A 23,966-nucleotide genomic window follows, 5' to 3' on the forward strand; every position below is an offset into this window, starting at 1 on the left:
TAAGCAGCTTCTTCTAGGAACATTTTTGTATCCAGCAGGTTATCAACTGCAAGCTTTACAAAAATGTTCATGTCCTGCTTGTGGGCTTCCGAAAGGTATCTAGTTGGCGACTGGGGGAGCAAAGTGCTGAATAAGATCAATTCTTGGTCTGATCCAGGTTGGTTCTTCTAATGGTCTTAGGTATCCAAACAGCATGATTACTTTTACAGAACAGAAGGAATATTAAACAAGCATTTCTGTTAAGGAGGCTGCCTTTAGGAGATGAGAAAATTAATACACAGTGCCTTCTCTGCACACCCATATTATGTGCTGGAAGGATGGATTCAGTGCTCATATATGACCTCTACAAAGATTAGTAATTGATGATGCATTTAGTTCATCTGGTAAAAATCAGCAATATAGCACTGTACCTGAATCCAATTATTGGACACTCCTTACAGATGTTGCACTTGGCTTGGTGTTTGGCAGTTTCAGCAGCAGCCACCCTATGTAAAACTGGCAGCCATACCATGGACTGTGGTTCAAGTCTCATCCAATCCAGAAAAAGGGCTGCCTCAATTTCAGGTTTGTTATTGGCCTATGAGAGAAAGGAGATTACATTACAGGACACAGGGAAAACTTTCATTTTACAAGTAATTTTCCCCTTTCCAACCAAGTATATTTCTCTTCATCTAATTTTCAGATAGTGACACATTTGTTCCACCCACCCCCACACGTATATGTATATATTCCTCTTCCCTCCCTTTATAACTAACTAAACTAACTAACTAACTAACCAACCAACCATAAATGTGTGTGGGGGGCATTTGTAAGGGAGAACTGGCAGGTGAAAAGAGGATCTACTAGAACCCTTCCAATATCCATGAATTCTGCCATGGAAATCTCCCATCAACTGGGGTTATTTTTGTTTTCTTTGAACCTTGATGGGGGAGGAGCAACAGCTAAAAACAGCATAAGGAAGCATTTGCAAGGAAAATCAGATGACACTCTCCCTCCTTTCAATTCATCCCTATAATGTTCCAGGAAATAAAACATTGGTTTTGAAACACATTTTCTGTCAGGATGTGAAGCTTTGTCCTTCATCAGACATAAGGTATTTTGCATAGGTATATTTTGTAAACCTGCATCAAGAGATGAGTTTTTGTCTTCCATCATGTATTCCTATGCCCCCCCAATGATATCACTGTTCTCAGTTTCTAAGGTCAGTTGCAAACTAATACAGACTTTACTGTTGCCCTTGAAACCAACTTTTAGCTCTTTTTTCTTGGTGCTAAATGAAATAGCTCATTGTGTCCTTAACATTTTCTCCTTCCACTTAAATCTCAGCATACACATGCATCTAGGATCAGTGTCTTCTTTTCTGAATTATTCTGAAGAGTATATAAGGACTACTTAATCCTCTTTCTCCTGTTTCAGTAATAAATATCATTTTGCAAACCAATTCCATTTCTTCTCCCTTACTAATACATTTATAACCACATTTGCAACCTATACATGTCATCTGGGCTTCCTTTACTTTCAGAAAGTCTTTCTTCTTTAGTCACTATCCATCCACCTTAATCTTAATTTCATCAAGGAAGAATACTAATTAAGTACTTTAGGGCTTCTCTCTCACTCCTGAAAAGCCCTCAGAATTATTTTAGCTTCTTAATAGCCATCTATGTCCAGCCATAAGTATACAGTGTCTTCTCTATCATACTTATTTTTAAGCCCTCAGATCAAATAAATGTAAATTGTGACACATTTCTAAGTTGAAACCTACTGGCTACTTGATCCAAAATGAGACTGGTGAAGTTAACACTCCCAAAGCAAGCAGATAAGAATGCTGACTTGGTCAAGGAGTTCAAATAATTTTATTTGCAAAAATAATGGTAAATATCTACAGTGTTTTAAGACAGAAGATATGACAAAGAGCAGTGATCACACACATGCTATAAAGTTCTATCTTTCTGCCAATAATTGTAAACATAAAATGAAACAGAACTGCGATAAGAAAATAATGGATGCCGTAAACTATGACCTAAAACAGTGCATTAATCTGCAAAAAAGGATTTTTTTGGTTGCTATTACTTGTTATATATGCTAATTCAGTAAACTTTTCAGAAAGGTGCACAGATAGTAAACTTTACAAAGACAATTTAAATATCTATGAGGTTTATGCATTGCCATGGGCACACAAGGGTAAAGACATCACATCTCTCAGGGACTATTTACACAATATCTATCTGAGTAAGCATCCAGCCATTTGTCCATAGCCATCTCTTAATTATCCCTGCATGGTTCTATGTCTGTTTGCAAATAGCAATATGGGGACAGAGGGACAAGAGGGAGAGATTAGAATTTAAACAGAACAAAGTGAAAATCTATAAGAGGCAGTACTGCAGATAGTCATAACTATTGTAAAATGGGAGGCACATATATACAATTCACTGAGGAATTCTTTGTTTTTTTAATGTTGTACTGTATTAATTTTAATTTAGATAATTGAATACTTGCACATATTTCATTATTTCAAAACTTTGCAGAAAGCCAAACAAATTTACTGAGGACTCGTGTGTGTGTGTGCGCGCACGCGCATGCGTGTGTTTCTGCAAAAACAACAACAACTAGAATGCTTTTGATTAGGTAATTCTTTGCAGAGAGTGGGTGAGCTATCTGTTTATTGCCATGTGAAGATTTACTTTAGAAATTTGTGCTGTTACTAGCTAGATAATGATCTTCAATAAGCTGCTCTGGTCATTTGAGTTCACCTTATGCACACACATACACAAACAAGCCTTTTACATGCCATTTCTGGAATGAAAAAGATGGATTCTGTACTGAAATGCTGCAGTGTGTCAACTGTAGACAGAATAAGAATGAACAGCTCAAAGCATTCACCTCTCCATTTGCAGATGCTTTTAGTTTACATGGGAATACAGTGAATGGATGAAATGGCTCCTGTCATATGCAAAGATATGTTTCAGTTCTCCAGCTTCTGCACATCTATTTTAATTTTGTTGGCTGCTATCAGTTTTGACAGTTGTCTATCTGATCACTACATCTATACTATCTACAATCTCTTCTGCTGGAGATTAACTGCATTAAACTGCACCAAAACTAGTACTGAAGTATATTACATGAAGATTTAAAGCCATATTGAGAAAAGCTTGTCAGGGTCAGACAGTAAAGGACAGATAGTTCTTGACTGTTCCCTGAGCTGCTGTTACAATTTCTTTAATCATCTCTAAATCCAGCCAGAGAGTAACCAAGGGTTTTACATAAGGGAAGAATCTACAACAAAAGCAAACTGTGAAGATTCCCCCCCCCCTGTTAACATATTTCTGTGCAACTGCCACAATAAAACTGTAAATCATAGAACAAAGTTAACAGTGCATTTCCCAGTTTGCAAATAACAATTTGTTACATCTAATATTTAAATTCCTATTAAATTCTAAACATCTGTTGTTTTTTGTTGGGATTTTTTTGCATTCATATGCCAAGAAACATTTGGAGAGGAAAGCTGGATATTCACCATTATGTTATGTAATGCTAAAAAGAAAAGGAAAAACTGTCTTCTAAAAAATGTAACATATGTCTGCTTTACCTCCTATTTTGTTAATTCCCGATTTCAAGAAAATTGTATCAAATTATCTTAGTAGATCACAAAAGTTAACCATGCAACCACTCACCAAGACTGTGCTTGCCTCCATTTTTTAGCTATAAAGCCTATTCTCTTTTCTGCCCTCAATTATCTATTAGTATATTGCTCCCTCTCAAAGTTCTGGTTCATTTTCATACATTTAAACATGGATAGAGATCAGGATAACAGCATAGTTTGAAGTTTATGCTCTTTTTTTTAGGTCCCACGGTCAACCATGAAAAAAAATAAGTTTATACTAATAATTTCAATCTAAAAGAAAGGTAAAGGACCCCTGACAGTTAAGTCCAGTCGCAAACGACTCTGGGGTTGTGGTGCTCATCTCGCTTTACTGGCCGAGGCAGCCGACATTTGTCTGCAGAGTTTTTCCGGGTCAAGTGGCAAGCATGACTAAGCCGCTTCTGGCGAACCAGAGCAGCGCACGGAAATGCCATTTACCTTCCTGCCGGAGCAGTACCTATTTATCTACTTGCACTTTGATGTGCTTTCAAACTGCTAGGTGGGCAGGAGCTGGGACCAAGCAATGGGAGCTCACCCCATCATGGGGATTCGAACCGCCAACCTTCCAATCGGCAAGCCCTAGGCTCAGTGGTTTAGACCACAGCTCCACCTGTGTCCCTAATTTCAATCTACATTACACTAAAACTATTTTAAAAATCTGAGATTCAAATTTACATTGGTAAAGTGCTCTTTTAAAAAAAGCAATGCCCAGAGGCTTGTATCCACCTTAAATAAGGTATTGGTATATTACTACATATAGGATAACCAAGACTTAAAAATGCTAAATAATGGCAGTATAGTAGATGCAAAGCAGACTTCCTTTCTATCTGCTAGTTCTGTCCAAATATCTATTTCTAAAACAAAGGTGAAACTGTCACACTCCTGTTACATTTTTGCTGTTGGATGTTGTTAATGTAATCAATATTTATAACACTGGAATGTTTCTGTCATTTTGGGTGATGTTATATTTGCTACTTTGTTGTTTTATTATGTTACAATGAAATTGTTTTGAAGTGTTTGATCTTGAAATGTATTCAACTTTGAGTATGATTTTTTAATGGAAAAGCAGCATACAAATAAAATTATGAATGAGACAATTGGTTCATCTAGCTAAGTATTCTGAAGCATACAAGTTTGCATTGTAAAAGGAAAACACAACATTATTGTAATAGTGAAACAACCTTACAGAATGCTGCTTCTGAGTCTGTAAATAGGGGAAAGTAGGTCTAAGGAAAGTCTAAGACTGTAGCTGTGTTCAGGCAGTGTTTAAAATCAGGGCCAGTGACCTGAAAAGCCTAGGATCTACCACTGAGCATGATGTAAGATAAGCCACATTTCAGGAAATGTCTTTTTCACCATGTTCCACTACAGGGCTGAAAACAACAGTCTCTCGTCTGCACCACCTGTGTGCCAAGTTTCAACAGCATAAACACTATATTTCTCTAGAAGTCTATCTTTTAGCTGACATTCAACAGACAGGGTTCAACAGACATGAGGTATATTCCCATTCCTATATATAGTCCTCTCTTTTTATTGCACCTTTGCCCTTAAACTGTTGTTATTGCCACAGCTTTTTGTGTGTTATGAGGGGGATGAAAGAAAGAGAACTAAATAAATGAATAAGCAAAGTCAAGTTCTATTTTATATTCCACATGAAGCCTCATTTTCTCCCAAGAGCTACTCTTTGTACATCCTTTTTTAATGTTTGTAACTAGGCGCTGCATGAGTCCTCAAGCTTGTGGAAAGAAAAATAATTTCAAAGTGGAATTTTTTTTTTTTAAAGCCACCTCATTCCTTATGGACAAAGAATGTACTTGAAGCAGTTGTAGCATTTTTGCTGCAGTTGAAGGGAGTATTACAAACACCAATGCTGTGAGCACATGCATGTTGACAGAACAAGACTTCCCTCCCCCGCTACTTTCAAGGACTTGCATTTCAAACAAAGATCAGGGACATTTCCTCACCACCCCTTGTTATCTCCTGGTACAGTAAACATTACATTTTTGTGCTGCTGTGCATGACAGACAAGGTTGTTGCCAGCATGCCTAAGCCACTGAGACCAGGAGAACAGATTCTGATACAGTACATTTGCTGCTGGTTCTCTCTCTCTCTCTCTCTCTCTCTCTCTCTCTCTCTCTCTCTCTCATTCTCTCTGAAATCACTGCACATTATTACCAGGGATGTTATCAGCATAAAAACCTCACTTCCAGCCAATTCCCATTAATAATGAAAAGTCCTTGAGTTAGATTTGTGAAGAGGGGTGGGGGGTGGGGGGGTGAGTGAGTGAGAGAGAATATATAGTGCACAAATGTTTTCAATAATGCAAATACATGCTGAAGAAATTTCAAACAACATGATCATAACCAATGAAATGCAATTCAAAATAAACAGCATTTAAAGATATAAAAAATTAAAACATAAAAAGATAACAAACTCACTAAAAGCAGCAAACAAACAACCTTTGTATAATACTCAGCAAAAACAAACAATGGCGGATGTGTCACAAAAGGAATCCGGAACTTTTGAGACAAGTCCCTTTCCCTACTTCTCACTTCTAAAATAGTGATGTTTCTGAAGAGGGCTCTTCTGAAATGTTTTTTAATTTCAGATGTCTCTGAAGTATATAGAGCCCTGGCCATAAAGAGTCTGTCGTTTTCTCTTTAAACTAGGAGATTGAATTGGGCCTGGAAGCTAACTTCATTAGCAACATAATGCACCCGCTGCCAATTATGGGGCTGGAGGAGACTCTTGAAAGTTCCATGGACTGCAAGAAGATCAAACCTATCCATTCTGAAGGAAATCAGGCCTGAGTGCTCACTGGAAGGACAGATCCTGAAGCTGAGGCTCCAATACTTTGGCCACCTCATGAGAAGAGAAGACTCCCTGGAAAAGACCCTGATGTTGGGAAAGATTGAAGGCACAAGGAGAAGGGGACAACAGAGGACGAGATGGTTGGACAGTGTTCTCGAAGCTACCAGCATGAGTTTGACCAAACTGCGGGAGGCAGTGAAAGACAGGAGTGCCTGGCATGCTCTGGTCCATGGGGTCACAAAGAGTCTGACACGACTAAACGACTAAACAACAACAACATGTTCCTTCCTTCTACCTGTAACACTTCATACCAGCTAGAACTTTCAAAATGTCTTCCTAGATGGGGCTATGCAGAGTATGCTAAAGGGCAGTAGCAGCAAGATTGTTGTTTTCCATGAATGGGTTTGGCTGAAATATGTGATATAAGCAATAAACAGCAATCTTTATGCCTATTTATCAAGCTGCACGTTGGGCCCAAAAGACCAATTATCTCTAAGTATAACTAAGTACTGGTGCAACCCAGTATATAGCATCAGGAACCAAACTGACCTGAATTTTAAACCTGTGGATAGCCAATATTTATTTATTTTTTTGGGGGAAATGTAATATTAAAAATAGTATAATATGTTATACTGTATTAATATGTTTTAAACCTCAACTAATTATGACCATCATAAGTAAAGACCCCTTACTTTGTAGTACAAAACAATACATTAATCTTTAAGCAACATGAAAAGAGGCCTGCAGATTGATTAATGATGTTTGAGTGAGGTCACCCACAAGGTCTATTTCCATGCCGAAAGAACACAATGGGAAGGATATACATTCTTGAAATGCACTGTGATCACTTTGAGGGGAAAAACCTCTTTTATCATGCATAGTGTGATCTAACATTTGAAGTGGGAATTTAAAACTTGAGGAGGAAGAGTCATAATGGTTCCTTTGCTTCTTCCCTCCAGTGACCCTTTCAATTACAAAGACAAAAGTTATTTTTGCCTCACATTGTGAATTGTATTGACCAGACAGACCCTTCTTAGCATTTTTTTTAAAGAGAGGTCATAAAATAATGAACTCTTCTGATACTTCTCTGAAATGCTAATTCTGTCCCTTCAGTTTATTATTCCTTCAGTTTAATGAGTTGTTTTTGTCTCCCACTGCAGACCTCTGTCTCAGTACTTTCTAAACATACTTTGCTAAAGTAACTGTTGCTGTTCACCGGCAGTTTTCCCTTAACGGCCATGGAAAAACATACTTGATCTTTTATTTAAAACAAAATGTATTTGAATTTGAAAAACCAAAAGTTAGACCAACTTAAAATCCCCGCTTACTTCCCTTGTGCTGTTGCAGAATCGTGGATGACTTGCCGGGTGACTTAATGGCAATTCAGAAATTTCACTGGCTGATGGTTAGTTTCTGAGCCAAACTGAAAGTTCTTTAAGATGTTAAAGTGTTGGAAGCCAGGGTATATTGCCATGGTATCTGCTATCTCCTATCTGAACTTTCCCCCTCTTTGCTTCAGGCTTTGCAGTGTTAGAAGCAAGATTGACATCTACTAGGAGTGAAGCATATTTTTGAATGTTCTCCTTCAGGAAGTATGCAGGGTGACTCAAAAATGCAAGTCAATATACTATACTATACTATACTATACTATACTATACTATACTAGGAGGCTTTTGAGATGTAGTGTCACATTTTGCTCACTACTCATGCCAATGACTCTACATTTTAATGTAGTCGTAAAAAACATTTAAATGTTTTTGATTGTAATTAATTTTGTGGACCTTTGGGTTGAAAGGCAGGGCAAGAATGGAAATAATAGATAAAATTGGATGGGTCTTGTTCCCAACACCATTCTTTATTTGATGTATTTTACATTTAATCTGATGGATGCTGTGTCACTTTAGAGTGCAGAGTTGCCATATTCTGACTGCCTGGCCCCATCCAATAAAATGTTTCAATAAACTAAATATTAAATAAACAAACATACATACTCTGATCTCCACACTTATTGCCTGAGTTTATGTACCCTGCATAACATTTGGATTAAAAAACCAATAGCAATAAGCAGAAGTATACTTACAAACTGAAAGCAGCTCCTAACACTGGGTTCAATATTACTGCCACCAAAAGAAGCAACTTCACCCAGCTGTCTTGGAATCTGAATAGAGTCATGCAGGAGGAGGCCTAGACGACGCTGGTCACAGAATCCAGTGGGACTGGCTACCTGCTTGAACAGATCTGGAGGCAGAAGAAAGATGTATAGCAAAATCCATCAAAACAATAGAAACTATCAACTGTATAATATGTATAAACAAATTTGCTGTCAGAGATACAAATAAATGGTTGAGAGTTTTCATTAGGTTTGTTCACAATTTGTTTGGTTATTTAGTGGTTTGACCTTCTCTAGTAGACAATTCTGAAGTAACTATTTTGAATCGGATTTTGTTTGTAGCCAATTACTATTACACTGTAACTCATATAAACCAAAACAAGAAGCAAGGAAGTCCAAGAATAAGTTAAATAATTAATGTCAAGAATATATAACTGTCAAAGCTGAGAATTGTAAAGTTACCCAAATCATTTTTAAATACTAAAGAATACAATTGGTAATCAACACTGTTTAGGCCAAAAAAGTAGACCATAATTTTATTGCTGCTAGTGCACATTATCCTATATAGGTAACAAATTTGTGAGGAAATGCTTTAAGTATATACATGTTTTTAAGATTTTTGTCACAGAAGAAAATAGGAATAACTTGCATGCAAAGATGTTCACAATCAGAATAAAGGAATGAAGTTACCAAAAAAATTCCACAATGATATATGCCTACGAACTGGATTTCCAAACTCTGATTTGCATCAAGAATTGAAAAAACCCAAAAGCTTGGCATTTGGAATCCAATAATATATTTGGAAGAAAGAAAAAGAGTTCTGTGTTACAGAACCATGTTGCCCACATGAAATGTTAATACCAGGAATTGTACTACATGTAAATTTAATTTACTGCAAATGAGTTATATAGTACATATCTGAAGGTATGTTAAAGTTTGTAACAGTTAAAAAAATGAGATTATGATCAACTGAAATATTTATTTGGCACTACCCATTACCAATACATGACCTGAATAAATCTTGTTTTATTTTTCAAAGCATTAAAAACAGATTTCAGCAAGTGAAAATAATATGGTTATATTCCTGCAGACTCATTAATATTTCATTTTGTACTAAGGGCACAATTATGGAAAAGCTTTAGTCTTGTATAGAAATTTACTAGTACAGTTTTAACACCTGATTTTATTTTGCTTCTATTTAAGACACCATTTCCTAGCCAAGTCTGATCTTAGTTTACATCATAAAGGGGCACTTTCCATTCCCATCATAGTTGTAGAGAGTATCTTGGCAGGAGAATTGATGTTATCATGCTGTGGGAGTTTCAGAGTTTTCATGTGCTGCTCCACTTTTAGGAATGATAAGAATACCACAAGGAAACACAATGCAAATAATAATTGGCATCCGTGTGATAATAAGTACAAAGGTAAAGGTAAAGGACCCCTAGATGGTTAAGTCAAAGGCAACTATGGGGTGCAGCACTCATCTCGCTTTCAGGCCAAAGGAGCTGGCGTTTGTCCACAGACGGCTTTCCAGGTCATGTGGCCAGCATGACTAAACCGCTTCTAGCGCAACGGGACACGTGATGGAAACCAAAGTGCACGGAAACGCCTTTTACCTTCCCGCCGCAGAGGTACATATTTATCTACGATATTGCAGTACTACAGCTTCCATCACTCATTACCATTGACCATCCTGGCTGGGACTGATGGGAATTGTAGTCCAGCAACATCTGGAGGGCCAAAGCTTTCCCATTCCTGAACTAGTAGGATCTTCTGAGAAATCTCACTCCCGTTTCTTTTGAAGGACAGATCAAGTCAGTTTCAAGAAACATTTTCTGATTCTATCTTATTATCCTAAGTGTTAGGACACTTTTCTAAGATGTAGTATTTAAGAAGAATGGTAGATTCCAAAATTTAGGGGGATGGAATATACCTTACATGCTCTGATTTCACTCAACAATGTAATTTTTGGAATAACATAAGCCACTCACATGACACTCCCACCAGCAGAAGGAGAGGCAATTTTCAGCAATTTCCCCTTCCTCATGTGCTACCTCTCATGCTGCTCTGGAGGTTTTCCCAACTCCCTGGAGATCATTCCTGGGGGACTTCTGCTGGTTGCTATGTCATGTGAGTACAACTCCACTCAGTGGATGTTCCTGTCAGTCTCCTTTGCAGACTGTCCTTCCTGAAAGTTGGGGCGCGTAAAACAGCACAGTGGGACTTCAGTGAACCACACAACTGCTTCCTTGTGCCAATTAGATTTTTGAGTCTGTACTCCAAGAATTATTTCAGGTGAAGGATTTAATGGATGGCTCCCAAGTAACTACAATCAATTTTCATAGAAAATATAATGCAGTAGAAAAAGCATAATATCTTGGGTGGTATTCAGTTAAGTTTTACTCATAGTAGATCCACTGAAATTAATGAACGTGATGAAGCTACGTCTGTTAGTTTCAATGCCTGCTCTGGGCAAAATTTAGTTGAGTATCACCCCTTGGAAATACCTGTTTGCTTAAAAATTGAAAAATAAAGGGGAATGTTTAGAATATGCAAGGAGCTGACAAACAAGTATTTGCTGCTTCTATATGCTGCATTTCTGTAGTAAACAGTGACTTGACTTACATCTGTATTTATCTTCCAAATGTGCTTTACAGAGGGAAATAACACCAGTTTTAAAAGAGAGGACACGGATCCTTCCTGTTCGACCCCTATTGAAATTAAATCACAGGAAAAGGAGAAAATTAATACAGTCAAATATGTGAATTATACATGCAATTTATATTTGCTACTTCTAAATGCATAAGTGAACATCTTAGAAGTTAAGAAAAAACTCAAAAGGAATGGAAAAGCCCTACAAAACAAATAGATTATAACTCTGCAAAAGGGTAGCTATTATTAGATAAACAAAGCTTCACAAACTTACATTTCAGAATTATGACTTCTTTTGTTTCTCCATATGCTATGCAATTCACTCATGTATGCTGAACAGCAGTCTTCAACAGTCTTTTAAGTCAGAAATCCTATCCCATGGGTATGTCATTGTTTTTAATATGAAAATGCATAGTAACTTCTTAAATGCCTACTTAAATATTCTATTATTTTATTTTATTTTATTATTTTTATGGTTAGAAGTTGTTTTAGAATTGTGCTTTAACACTGTAACCTGCTGTTGGACCTTAGGGTGATGGGCAGGAAACAAACAAATCACAAAAAGTGTTTTTATAATACTTTTGAGTTGCTGTTGCCCCCTGTCATAAAAGACATATTGTGCTGAAATACAAAATTACATTTATATTTGGTAGAAATAAACCATTACATCAACTGAATTCTATAAAGTAATGGTTTTGGCAACTAATAGACATCCTCTTTGCACCTACAGATTAAACAAAACACAATAAAATTGAGATAGACTATCATAACATTACAACAAAACTAGAACTGGGGCAGACTTCGGAAAGGAAGAAAAATTGTAGCTCCAGAGGATACTGCTGGAGATACCAGCAGTCCCTAATACAAAATTTAGCACTCCATGGTTCTCTTAATTAAAACTTGATGAAAAATTGTTGGGATCTGGAAGAATTCCAATGCTGTAAACCATTTCCTTAACTGAAGATTTTCCTTTAATTAAACTAAAACCAGTTATTTGTGTTCTTTGAAATGAACTGACAATATTTTATTTGCCCATAAAACAGCTTTTTATGTGATGTGGCGTCTCATGAAAAAAGACAAATTTAACCATGCCATGGTAAATCCTCTGCGGAGTGGGGCTGAAAGCATATACCAGACCAAAAAGAAACAAACAAGCAAACACCCTGAAGGGCCTACTAGATGATTTAACAAATGAGACAGAAGCTGACCCCAATTATATAGGACATTCTATTTAAATCTGTCATTTCCCAGTTTCACATTTCATAACAGAACTGCACAGGGCTCCAAAACTAACCAAAGTATTTGCTGAATAGCCTTTAAGCTATTAGCTTGTATTAAACTTGCACTCTGATCACCAGCTTGCCAGCTCTGAGCCATTCATTTTTCTAGCAAGGACAGAAGTTCATTATAAGCAAGTGTCACTGAAGTCTACCCGCACATACGTGTCATAAACATTCAAAAGCCAGTTGAGGCACATGTCCACGCAGAGAGGGACGTTGACTAGGTTATTGTGCTCTTGTTCGAGTCGATCATAAATGGTAGTCAAGCAGTTGATGATCTGAAGTATATCCATTGGCTGGTCATTCTGTTTGAGGTTGTGCTGGTCCAAGGCATCACATGCAGCAGACAGACTCAGGAGATCCACTGTACAAGGAATAAAAACATCAATCCTAATAAGAAGCAGCCTTAATCTGTGACAATCGAGACAAATTAATTATCTAGCTATGTGTGTTGGACTTAACCACTAGTGTATTAGTTTTAAAATGTAGCTTTCATATTTCATTTCTAGTATCATTCCGTCACTAATGGATTTTCTCTATATAGGTATGATCTAGTTCTAGTTCAATGGCATAACATGTTACTTGTCTAAAAATGCTTCTTGTCCAGCAACAGTCTGTTTATCAGCTTCATCCCCTGGGATCAGGCAAAGATCCTTTAATACAAATTTATTCGCCAAATTGGAAATGCAGTAAAATACTTTTAAACATGGAGCTTAAGGCTGAGTGTTCAGCTCTTCTGAGAGAATGAATAAATGATAATTAAATGAACTCCTCAAGGAATGGGTGGCAGCCTAATTGTATATGCACCTACAAATAAACAGAGGTTATTCTCTTTCAGAAAAGTTTTCCATGCCAATAAATGACAGTGCCTTGAAAGTGGTTAATGGTTTTTTTATTTTTGTTTTTAACTTGCATGAAACACCACTAGCATATCTACTAAGCAGTAGTGTGAAAATATATTTTTCTTCAGAGAATTACTGAATAGCTAACAGTGACAGATTATTGTAATCTCTTGCACTTCCCTCCCAACCCGCCCCCCCATACCAAGGCTATTGCTATGGGGGGCAGACTTGCTATGGGGAGTGCAGACTTCAGGACTGCTGTAGTATGACTCGCTGAGCAATCCAAATCCCCTTTGTGTCAGATTGGGGCAAGGGCATATGGATTGGGCAGAAGTTTCTTGTCAGCCTCTGTTTGCCTCCTGCTGCTGTTGCCTTTGGAGTGATGCCACTATGGAACTCTGCCTTCTGCTGTGGCTTTTCCCCTTCTGCCCACCACATGTGTGGACATGCAGAAGTGGAGAATCCCCTCACCAGGCCAGCACAAAAACCATAAATAGAGCTTTCCAGAGGCAGGAAGGATGTGGGGCAAAGCCAGCCCTGCTTCAGTTGTGTGATAGCATTAGGCCTGATTTATATCCAGTTGCTGAACCAGGTCTAGACTGGCACAGCAATTGGTCAGCCCTGGCAACCATACATGGCAGGGCTATAGATGCCTTGGTCCCCTCCACTCTTTGAGGCCCGGCTGGGCTGGGAGAACGGCAACCTAAGTCTGGATCCAACTCATTATCTTATAAATAATGTACAGTAAGACTGTAACTTATGCACATTTAACTTGTGTGCATTCAGCTTTACGTGTGTGGCAAAAATATCAAAAGGGTCAGGGTTCCAGGGGAAATGACTTTGGTAATCTCACCCACCACTGAACCGAATGGGTTTGATTATATGTGATTTTGGCTTCTATTCCCTAGAATAGAACCCCCATGTAAATTGTGGGCTTAATGTCTTGCCATACTCTGAGAACACGATTAACTTAAATCCTATTGGTTTTAATGGGTTTACTCTAACCACAACCCATTATAGATATCTAATTCTAAATTAAAGTTATGATGATTTAAATTTTATTGCTATTAGCTGCCTGAGCTCTACTGGAAAAGGCTGGATACAATATGTTTAATTAAAAAAAAAATCATTTGTGGTTACATCCCTAAAACTCATTCGACAAGCTGTCCAAATTTTATTTAATGTTAACATGCAATTATATATCCCCACCCCAAACTTTTTGATACAGAACAGAAACTGGAATTTATTTATTTTTAAACGTTTTTATTTGGTGACTAGACTAGAGCAATTAGTAGCCTGGTGGCTTTAACTGATTTAAATATAAATAGCAGCAGTATTTTATGCATGCTTACTTCTAATTCCCAGTGAGTTTAATAGGTCTTACTTCCAAGTAAGTGCAAATAAAACTACAGTCTTGCAGTGCACTTCTCTACATGTCCATGTAAAAGTAAGCCCTAATGAGTTCAATGGGGGTGTGTATAGGATTGCAGCCATAATCTCAAGTAAACAAGTTTTCTTTTTAATTAATACTCCTAACTTTCTAAGGAATATTGTATCTTTCTTCCTTTCCCTATATCAACAATTCAAGATTAAAACAATTATGCTACTGGAAATTCATTAACAGCAACAAAGTTGGGTTATTTGTTGCTGAAAGTTAAGAACATTGCTACTAGCAATACATCACCGCTTCTATAGCCTACATATAATAGGGGTATTTAAAATGAGAGTTGAAAGTAGTAAAAGTAGTTAAAAGTAGAGGTTGGCAAATGTGTCCTCTTTTTTCGCTCTCCAAAATATGACAACCCTAGCTTTGTGCTTCTTACTTTGGAATTATAATTCCTTGGAGAACAAACATTGTTAGCCAGCCATATCAAACAACTCCCTTTGAAGCAGGCATGAACAATAGGCTGAGGTATTTAGCAGAGGTGGCAATGCATGTTTAATAAGAACATCCGGAATGGTAAAAACCTGATTTGGCCCTAATTAAACTTGCAAGTGAAGACAAATTATGCTGTAAAGTTCTTACAACTGCTTGAAGGAGGAGTGGTATGAAACACACACATATCAATCTTAAATAAACCAAGCAATTTGTACAGCTTTACATTTCCAGAGACTTACTTTTTAACAATAATTTATATATGATGTGCCACAGCATACCACCAGTACATATTTACACTTGCCAGTGAAACATACTGCATTCAGAACTGCCTCAGTTAATGCTATAATCTTTTTTATTTTTACACCTATGTAAAACGGTTGCTTTTGCATAGCCCCTTCCATGTTAATGGAGTGGTTATATTGTTACACATCATCCCAATATCTGAGCTGTGTTAAGATTCCAGGAGTACCAGGTCTGTGTCCCCCCTTCAATGAGGCAAAGCAGAGCCTGCGGTGTCTTTATGATACATGGTTTATTGACACATATATACAACCTGAATGCAATAGAGGGATCTGCAGCATTACATTCCAAGAGCCCATAGCCAAAGCACTGGGTTCAAAACAGACATCAGCATCCTGTGCTTTTTTAAAAACAACTATTTCTCCACCCCACTGCTTAGTAACTTTATTCCTTAACTCCTCCCTGCCACTCTAAACCCTACACTCTTATCCCCTGAATAAACTTTTCACACCTAGCCCCTTTGAGCTCTGTATTTCCTAATGGTTTATCTGCTCACCAGGCGAACATCTCAGGGAAGCTTGTCTGACTTAATTAGCACCTAACTTATGTGAAATTCCTAAAGGAAGGGTCACAACTTAAAATGTCTGCCTGCTTTAATTAGCTTTCACATATGCTAATAAAAAGACTTACCTATAGGCCCACCACACCTCTTACTGTACCCTAACACACACCTGGGACCACCTTAAATACACATGAGTTTGGCTATTTCTCAGTTCTAACAACCCAGCCTTAATTAAGTCTTATAGCAACAGATTCATAACAATATGAGATACCAAAATTCAGAAAAAGGTTTTGCTTTATAAGCTTACTGCAGCCTTCAATGTTGCACAAACAGATTTCCACTCATATAATGGGGCTTCAATTGCCCCTCTTCCCTACAGCAGCTCCCCAAGCACCAGATGGTCACCTAATCCTCTGGAGTCCCTTTTGAGGGAACATCAGGGGTGCTGTGAGGGAAGAGGGGAAGCTGAAGTGGGAGTCCATTCCATTCACACACAGACAGCTTTGGATACCACCCTCTAGGTGACAATGAAAGCACAGAAATACCAACATTCATTAACAGATACCACGAACCTTCAGTTAGTTTCAAAGCCCACAGTCTAGTTAGAAACTCTTCAGTATTATTATTATTATTATTACTACTACTGTGTATTTTGGCTTTCATATGCAGTGCTATTTTTCTAGAAAAAATAGGTGCCGGAACTCACCATGAACACTTCCCTCATCCTCTTAGAATGGCAATGGTGCCCACCTGAGAGGTGCCGGGAAAAAGCTGAAAAAAAGCCCTGCATATGAGACATATAATTGAAAGGGAGGAAGCTTTTATTTCATTCTGATGATGTTATTCTGTTTATTTTAAAGTCTTTTTTGTCTCTGGTCTTCCTCCTGAAAGCCGTGTATTTATGTGTATGCATTTTGCATATTTTCATATAATGATGTTAGTAACCAGACATTTCTTAGAACATATGCATTTCCAGAAGCAAGATCTATGTGGTTCAAAGGGCTTTCAACCACATCCTCAATATATACCCAAATAGAACCCAAAACTGTCAAGTTTAACAAGCAAACTGAAAACAATTTTCAAATGGAAAAAAATAAAAGAAACTATGGTGTGCAACTTCCCTTTAAAATGTTTACATATCCAAATTAAGGGGAAATTTCACTGAGGCTCATAACATTTCCCCGTTGTTGTTTTTATTTAAAAAGATTTCCCTGACCTACCTCACAGAATTGTTGAGGCAATAAAATGGGGAGAGGGAGAATCATGTATTCCACCTTGCATTATTTTATTTCTTTCACAAAACTCCAGCTTAAACAATGGTATTTCCTTGAGCCATATTCTGGGTACAAGTCTGAAAATGAACAGTATAAGGGGTGGGGGAACAATATGGGGGAAACTAACAATGAAGTATTATTATTAAATTTTTATTTATACCCTACCTTTTCCCTGACAGGACTCAAGGCTACTTATCTCATCACAATTTTTGAAGTATATGTTTCTGAAGTACATATACAAAAAAATGAAAGTTTAGTAAAATACTCACAACAGAGAGCTTTCTGTAGTCTTCGGAGCTTCATAGCAGTTCTGTATGCTGAGAATCTGACATTGTTCAAGTCAGCTAAGAGGTGAATGAAAGAAAAAAGGGGATGAGAGAAAATCAATTATTTCATAATTGATGCAATGGCACAGTATTTGGTGAACAGATAAACTAAAGATTCATTTTAAATAAGAACTTAAAATATTTTCTTCATTTTAAATGTGAGGAATTAAACCAGTAACCATGAAAAGGCTATTCTTAATATTAACAACACTGCTCTCATGTGATATGCTTCACACATAAAGGGCAGAAACCCGCCAAAGTTAAGTACCATTAAGGCTGCAAACCTGTATCTAGTCACCTAGGAGCAAGTCCCACTGAACTCAACATGGTTCAGTTCTCAGTGGACATGTATAAGATTGCGCTGTTTCAGTGATTTCAAGGGAGATTTAAGCACCTCCTAAACTTCTTCCTATTGAAATTCATGGCATTAAGATATTTTTTGGTTTGGTTGGATTATGGCCAAAATGATGCACAGTACTATTGCAGGACTAAAGTGTTGTTACTTTAAGGATATGAATTAGGAAATCTTCCTTTCCCACCCCCCACTCCCCTCCTTCGGCTTGGGATTGGCAGGCTTTTTGTAAAGAGTACTTGAAAAGGGAAAAAGAGAAGGACTTAAGGGAGGAACAAAGATAAAGGGAGGGAAGGAGGGACTTCTGCCAGGGTTTGCATGTAGGAACTAAACACCGTGATGCACCAGAGAACAATGCAGCTTTATAAAGAGCCAACGCCAGCACCACTTTCACCTACTTTTGTGCTTGTTCTTTGCCGCATCAGATTCCTCCCAAGCCTACCATTTCACTTCGTTTAATAACTGAGCAGTTAAGGTGCCCCTTTGAAGTTACAATGAACAGGGACAGAATGGGATCTCGCCCAAGTAAAGATGGGTTGAAAACAGAAGCGCCACAACATCTTTATTAAAATATTTATTCATCCTACTTCCATTTAAAAACAACAAAACAAATATATAAGCTCCGAAATAAACCCAGTGAGCCCCTTCTGCTTCAGCATGGGGTGGAATGCAGGCAGGTGGGCTTTTGTTACCATCATGCCTCTATGCTACAGCCCACTTTTGAACGCGGCTTCATCTTGCATATGAGGGATGAATGTGCCAAAACGTATACTGTACAAAAATGTGCCTCTAGATCTGGTGCATGTTTCTCCTTGCCTTGTGGACACTGCTTCTTTTCATGGGGACAGAGCAAAGAATAAAAGCCTTTGAAGTTGCACAATCACACCTGACATTAGCATTCACAAAGAAAGCCTTGCATATCAATCCTGATTAAGCACCACACACACACAAAATGTTCTTTTCACTTCATAGGTCTCTTCTGACTTTCCCTCCATTCTGTTTCTCATGTCTGGTAAATATTCTAGGAAGTGCAGAAAACTCCCATGAAAGAGTTCAGCACCCAGAGATACAGTACTCTCCTGCCCACCTTTTTTTAATATAAAAAAGTAGCAAAAAACTCACTTCATATCACCATTTAGCTGTCAAAGAGACAAGCATCACAATATCTAGACTGCAGCTTTTGGAGTATTCATTTTGAATGTCTGCTAAAATACCTTATCTTGTTAATACTACTAGCCTTCATTATGTATTTGCTGTATTCCTGTTACAGACTTCCATGCACCTTTTAAATAGGCTGCTCATTAGTGTATTGTTTCGGCATTGTTCCTTCCTGCCAGATCTGCCTCACCATAATAGAAAGTGCCTCACAAACCTTCATGTGGCTTAGAATAAACTATGGTACTTAAACAATCCCATAGACAATAAATCTATCATGAAAGCAAATTAATAAAGACCTCTTTTGCCAAGGCACTGTGACTGCAATTTCATTGTGCAGATGTGTAAAAAAAGAGAATGCTTTAATTAGGGACAGAGGGAAGAAGCAAGAATACTATGTTACAAATGAGAAAGAGAAGTGAGATAATGCGGATTAACATATAAATAGCATCTGGTGAAAGGGAAAAAAAAGCATTTCAATGCTCTTTAAGTAATGTAAATGATAATGTTAGGAGGAGAGCTAAACTCAGTAAAACTTTATACAAAAACAGCAATTAGTTGGCATATCTGGATTAATAATACTTTTACATGGATACTACAGCATGTACAAGCTCCACGTTCACCTACCCCCTTTCTTTTCCTCCATTTGCCAACTCTGCTGGAGACCTTTTCCCCCACAGTGCAGCCACTGCTCATAGCTCTTTGCTACATGCAGCTACAGCGTAACAACCCCTCAACCTCTGTCCACTTCCCTCCCACTAGCATTTTTCAATGAAATGTTTTTCTTAACAAACATTCTCAATTTGGATCTCTTTTATAAATAGAAGTTGCCAGTAAAATTAGCTAATTTGATAGTGCTTAAATTATGCAGCAGAAAGGCACCCATTCATATATGCCTGAGGCTTGTTCACAACATATGAAGCTGTGGCAATGAAGCTGTATGCTTGATCCATACACATGATTGAAATTAGGCAGCTTTTAAGAATTTTTTAATATAGGAATTATCAATATTATCATTCTCCTAGAGTAACCTACTCCAGAACCCAACCACCCCAATAAAACATAATATCATGTCACTCTCTTCAAAACACTTGTAACAAAGAGTGCTTCCAGACAGGAGTTTATTCTGAAATCAGGGCTGCTCACATACATATATTTTTTACCATCCACAGCCTGTTATCATCAAAATTCCAGCCTATAATTTATACTTGTTTAATCCAGATTTGCCTGCTCACCATAAAATCAGATTTAAAAAAACACTTCTGCTGTCACTGCTGGTCTAGAAGCTTTTTAGTACATGTTTTTAATGGGTGGTTTGTTACATATGTGGTGACATTTTGGTGGGTAGTTCTAATGCTGCACTTCTACTTCTGTTTGCTCCTCGCCTGACCACAACCAAGTCATATTGTTCATGACAGCTAAAACAATACACACATGCCTATTTCTACCTGCAGAACAGGGCCGGCTCCAGGAAGAGGCAAAGTTAGGCATCTGCCTCAGGCAGCAGATGCTGAAGCGCAGGGAGTGGCCAGAGCTGTGAGTGCCATGCAGCCTGCCCCGCACCCCTATGCTAGCATGCTGCCTTCAAGAGCAGTGGAAGATATAGTTCCTTTACTAGCATTAGAGTAAGATTAAACTACAGTTCAGTTGGCATCTGCACATGCCTTGGGAAAGAGGACCATCTTGTCATCACTTCTGGCCACAAAATGTCTTGAGCCAGCCCTGCTGCAGAAGGTGCATTTAAATTTCAACACCACAATTAGGAATAGTTATTTTCTCAAGAACTTCACATAGTACATGAAAGGATTACTCTTTGGAAACTGAAATTGCAGCACATTCACTATGCTTAAAAAAAAATATTCAACAGAGATATATTGTTATACCTCCTTAACAGTCCTGGCTCTGCAGCCTTGAATTCTTTTGGCTGGTTGCAATGTCTCCTGCAAGTGTGATAACACTTCTAACTTGCTTGGATGCAGGATGGGGAGAAGTGTGTATGTATGCCTAGAATCTCAGATTTTTGCCTTGCTGCAATGCAGCCTAATCTACAATGGTAAGAGTGACACCTACTGCTCTGCCTAGTTTTACATCTATCCCCTCCCACAATTCAAATGTCCCCCTGGGAAGGCTATCTATGAGGGAATGCAGTCCTCAGGCTGAAAAGGGTTCCCCACCTCAGCTTTAAGTGAACAGGAAACCTGCTGCCACATGCTCAACATACCTGCTTCTATGAACATAAAATGAGGTCAGGCAAAGAGGCAGTTCAGTGGGTGCTTACTTAATTGCATGAATAGCCAGCCACTCCCCCACAACCCAGCGTTGTTAGAAGAAGAAGAAGAAGAAGAAGAAGAAGAAGAAGAAGAAGAAGAAGAAGAAGAAGAAGGTGGTTTAATGCTGATCTTCAGAGCAAGGGTGGAATAATAAGTGAGTCAACTTGATAGAAAAATAAAATAATAAATATTAAATGTTGGCATGGAAGATTTGTCTCTCTTATTATGTACAGCATGACTATTGCAGTTTGCTATTGGCCAGATTTTATGAAAAGAGCAGTCAGTCAACAGTTGTTCAGACTCAATTGAAAATGCTGGCTGAATAGGATGTATCAATGGCTAATGTTCTATCCTGATGCATATTAAGCTGCCTATAAAGTACAATGTTTAGGATAGTCCAAGGAATCTTCTGCCAAACCACCTGTCTCCTGGATCCTTGCCCATCCTGGCTTATAAAAGCTAGCCGGGAAGGACTGGGCGATGGGCTTCGTGGGGTGGTGAATGCTTCCCTCCGTGAGGGAGCCTTCCCAGACCCGCTGAAAGAGGCGGTTATTAAACCGCTTCTTAAAAAACCATCTTTAGATGCGGCCACGATGGCCAACTATCGCCCAGTCTCAAATCTTCCATTCTTGGGCAAGGTGATTGAGCGAGCGGTTGCCAAACAACTCCAGGCACGCCTGGAAGAAGCGGACCATTTGGATCCCTTCCAGTCGGGATTCAGGCCTCATCATGGGACTGAAACTGCCTTGGTCGCACTGGTTGATGATCTCAGGCGGGCTAGGGACAAAGGTGAGAGCTGTTTCCTAGTTCTGCTGGATCTCTCAGCGGCGTTTGATACCATCGACCATAACATCCTTCTGGACCGTCTTCAGGGGCTGGGAGCTGGAGGCACTGTCATACAGTGGTTCCGCTCCTTCCTCCTGGGCCGTGTTCAGAAAGTGGTGGTGGGGGATGAGTGTTCAGACCCCTGGGCTCTCACTTGTGGGGTGCCTCAGGGTTCTGTCCTCTCCCCCATGCTTTTCAACATTTACATGCAGCCGCTGGGAGAGATCATCAGGAGGTTTGGGCTGGGTGTTCATCAGTATGCGGATGATACCCAGCTCTACCTCTCTTTTAAATCAGAACCAGTGAGGGCGGTGAAGGTCCTGTGTGAGTGTCTGGAAGCAGATTGAGGTTGAATCCTGACAAGACAGAAGTACTGTTTTGGGGGGACAGGAGGCGGGCAGGTGTGAAGGATTCCCTGGTCCTGAATGGGGTAACTGTGCCCCTGAAGGACCAGGTGCGCAGCCTGGGAGTCATTTTGGACTCACAGCTGTCCATGGAGGCACAGGTCAAATCTGTGTCCAGGGCAGCTGTTTACCAGCTCCATCTGGTACGTAGGCTGAGACCCTATCTGCCTGCGGACTGTCTCGCCAGAGTGGTGCATGCTCTGGTTATCTCCCGCTTGGACTACTACAATGCACTCTACGTGGGGCTACCTTTGAAGGTGACTCGGAAACTACAACTAATCCAGAATGCGGCAGCTAGACTGGTGACTGGGGGCGGCCGCCGAGACCATATAACACTGGTCTTGAAAGACCTACATTGGCTCCCAGTACGTTTCCGAGCACAATTCAAAGTGTTGGTGCTGACCTTTAAAGCCCTAAACGGCCTCGGTCCAGTATACCTGAAGGAGCGTCTCCACCCCCATCATTCTGCCCGGACGCTGAGGTCCAGCGCCGAGGGCCTTCTGGCGGTTCCTTCATTGCGAGAAGCAAAGCTACAGGGAACCAGGCAGAGGGCCTTCTCGGTAGTGGCGCCCGCCCTGTGGAACGCCCTTCCAGCAGATGTCAAAGCGATAAACAACTACCTGACATTCAGAAGACATCTTAAGGCAGCCCTGTTCAGGGAAGTTTTTAACGTGTGATATTTTATTGTATTTTTGGTTTTTATGGAAGCCGCCCAGAGTGGCTGGGGAGGCCCAGCCAGATGGGCGGGGTATAAATAATAAATTATTATTATTATTATTATTATTATTATAATAAATTCTGCTTATCCAACACACTTGGCTTAATTAAAAAAAAAATATAACAAATATATTGAAAAGTTGTTATAGCTTGGAAAAATATGGTCATACAGAGTCCATAGCATTATAGAGAGCTAGTAGACCAGATTCCCACTGAACCAAGTAAAAACTGAATGAACCAGATAGAACTGATTTTGACCATTTTATGGGCCAACAGGATAGCCACACTGGGATGAAAGTCAAATTGAATTTAACTGGCCTTCAATAATCCATTTATTATGCCATTTCCTTAAAATATTTGGCTAGTATTCCACTGGGTTTAATAAATATTATTTTCCAAATGTCATACAAATGTGGTATACCTCCTTTTCTCCCTGATCCTTCCATGTAACCAGGATGAGGAGTTTGGAAGCTTTCACTTCTGCTTTTGGTTTACTGTTTTGTCCAAATTGGCAAACTGTGGTACACTATGATTTCAAGCCTGCTTGAAAACACGGTCTTTCTCTGAATACAGCTAGCTATGCTTTATCTATATACTGGACCTGATCTTTCGTAAAACTAAATTGTC

The 23,966-nt window shown here is 38.8% G+C and overlaps 1 protein-coding gene across 26 annotated transcripts in view; it reads right to left on the minus strand.

Moving 5' to 3' along the window:
- DMD (dystrophin) overlaps positions 1 to 23,966 on the minus strand; it is a 953,416-nt gene that overhangs the window by 37,111 nt on the left and 892,339 nt on the right. For all 26 annotated transcript variants that reach the window (XM_083612216.1, XM_083612211.1, XM_083612219.1 and 23 more), the window contains 5 exons: positions 17,560 to 17,634; positions 12,656 to 12,857; positions 11,187 to 11,272; positions 8,532 to 8,689; positions 411 to 577 (listed from right to left, as the gene is read on the minus strand). In XM_083612216.1, the coding sequence (XP_083468342.1) occupies positions 411 to 577; positions 8,532 to 8,689; positions 11,187 to 11,272; positions 12,656 to 12,857; positions 17,560 to 17,634 (688 nt within the window). The remainder of the gene's footprint in view (positions 1 to 410; positions 578 to 8,531; positions 8,690 to 11,186; positions 11,273 to 12,655; positions 12,858 to 17,559; positions 17,635 to 23,966) is intronic.

Source organism: Podarcis filfolensis (assembly GCF_964270895.1).
Source record: "Podarcis filfolensis genome assembly, chromosome: 4".
NCBI classification, from domain to species: Eukaryota; Metazoa; Chordata; class Lepidosauria; order Squamata; family Lacertidae; genus Podarcis; species Podarcis filfolensis.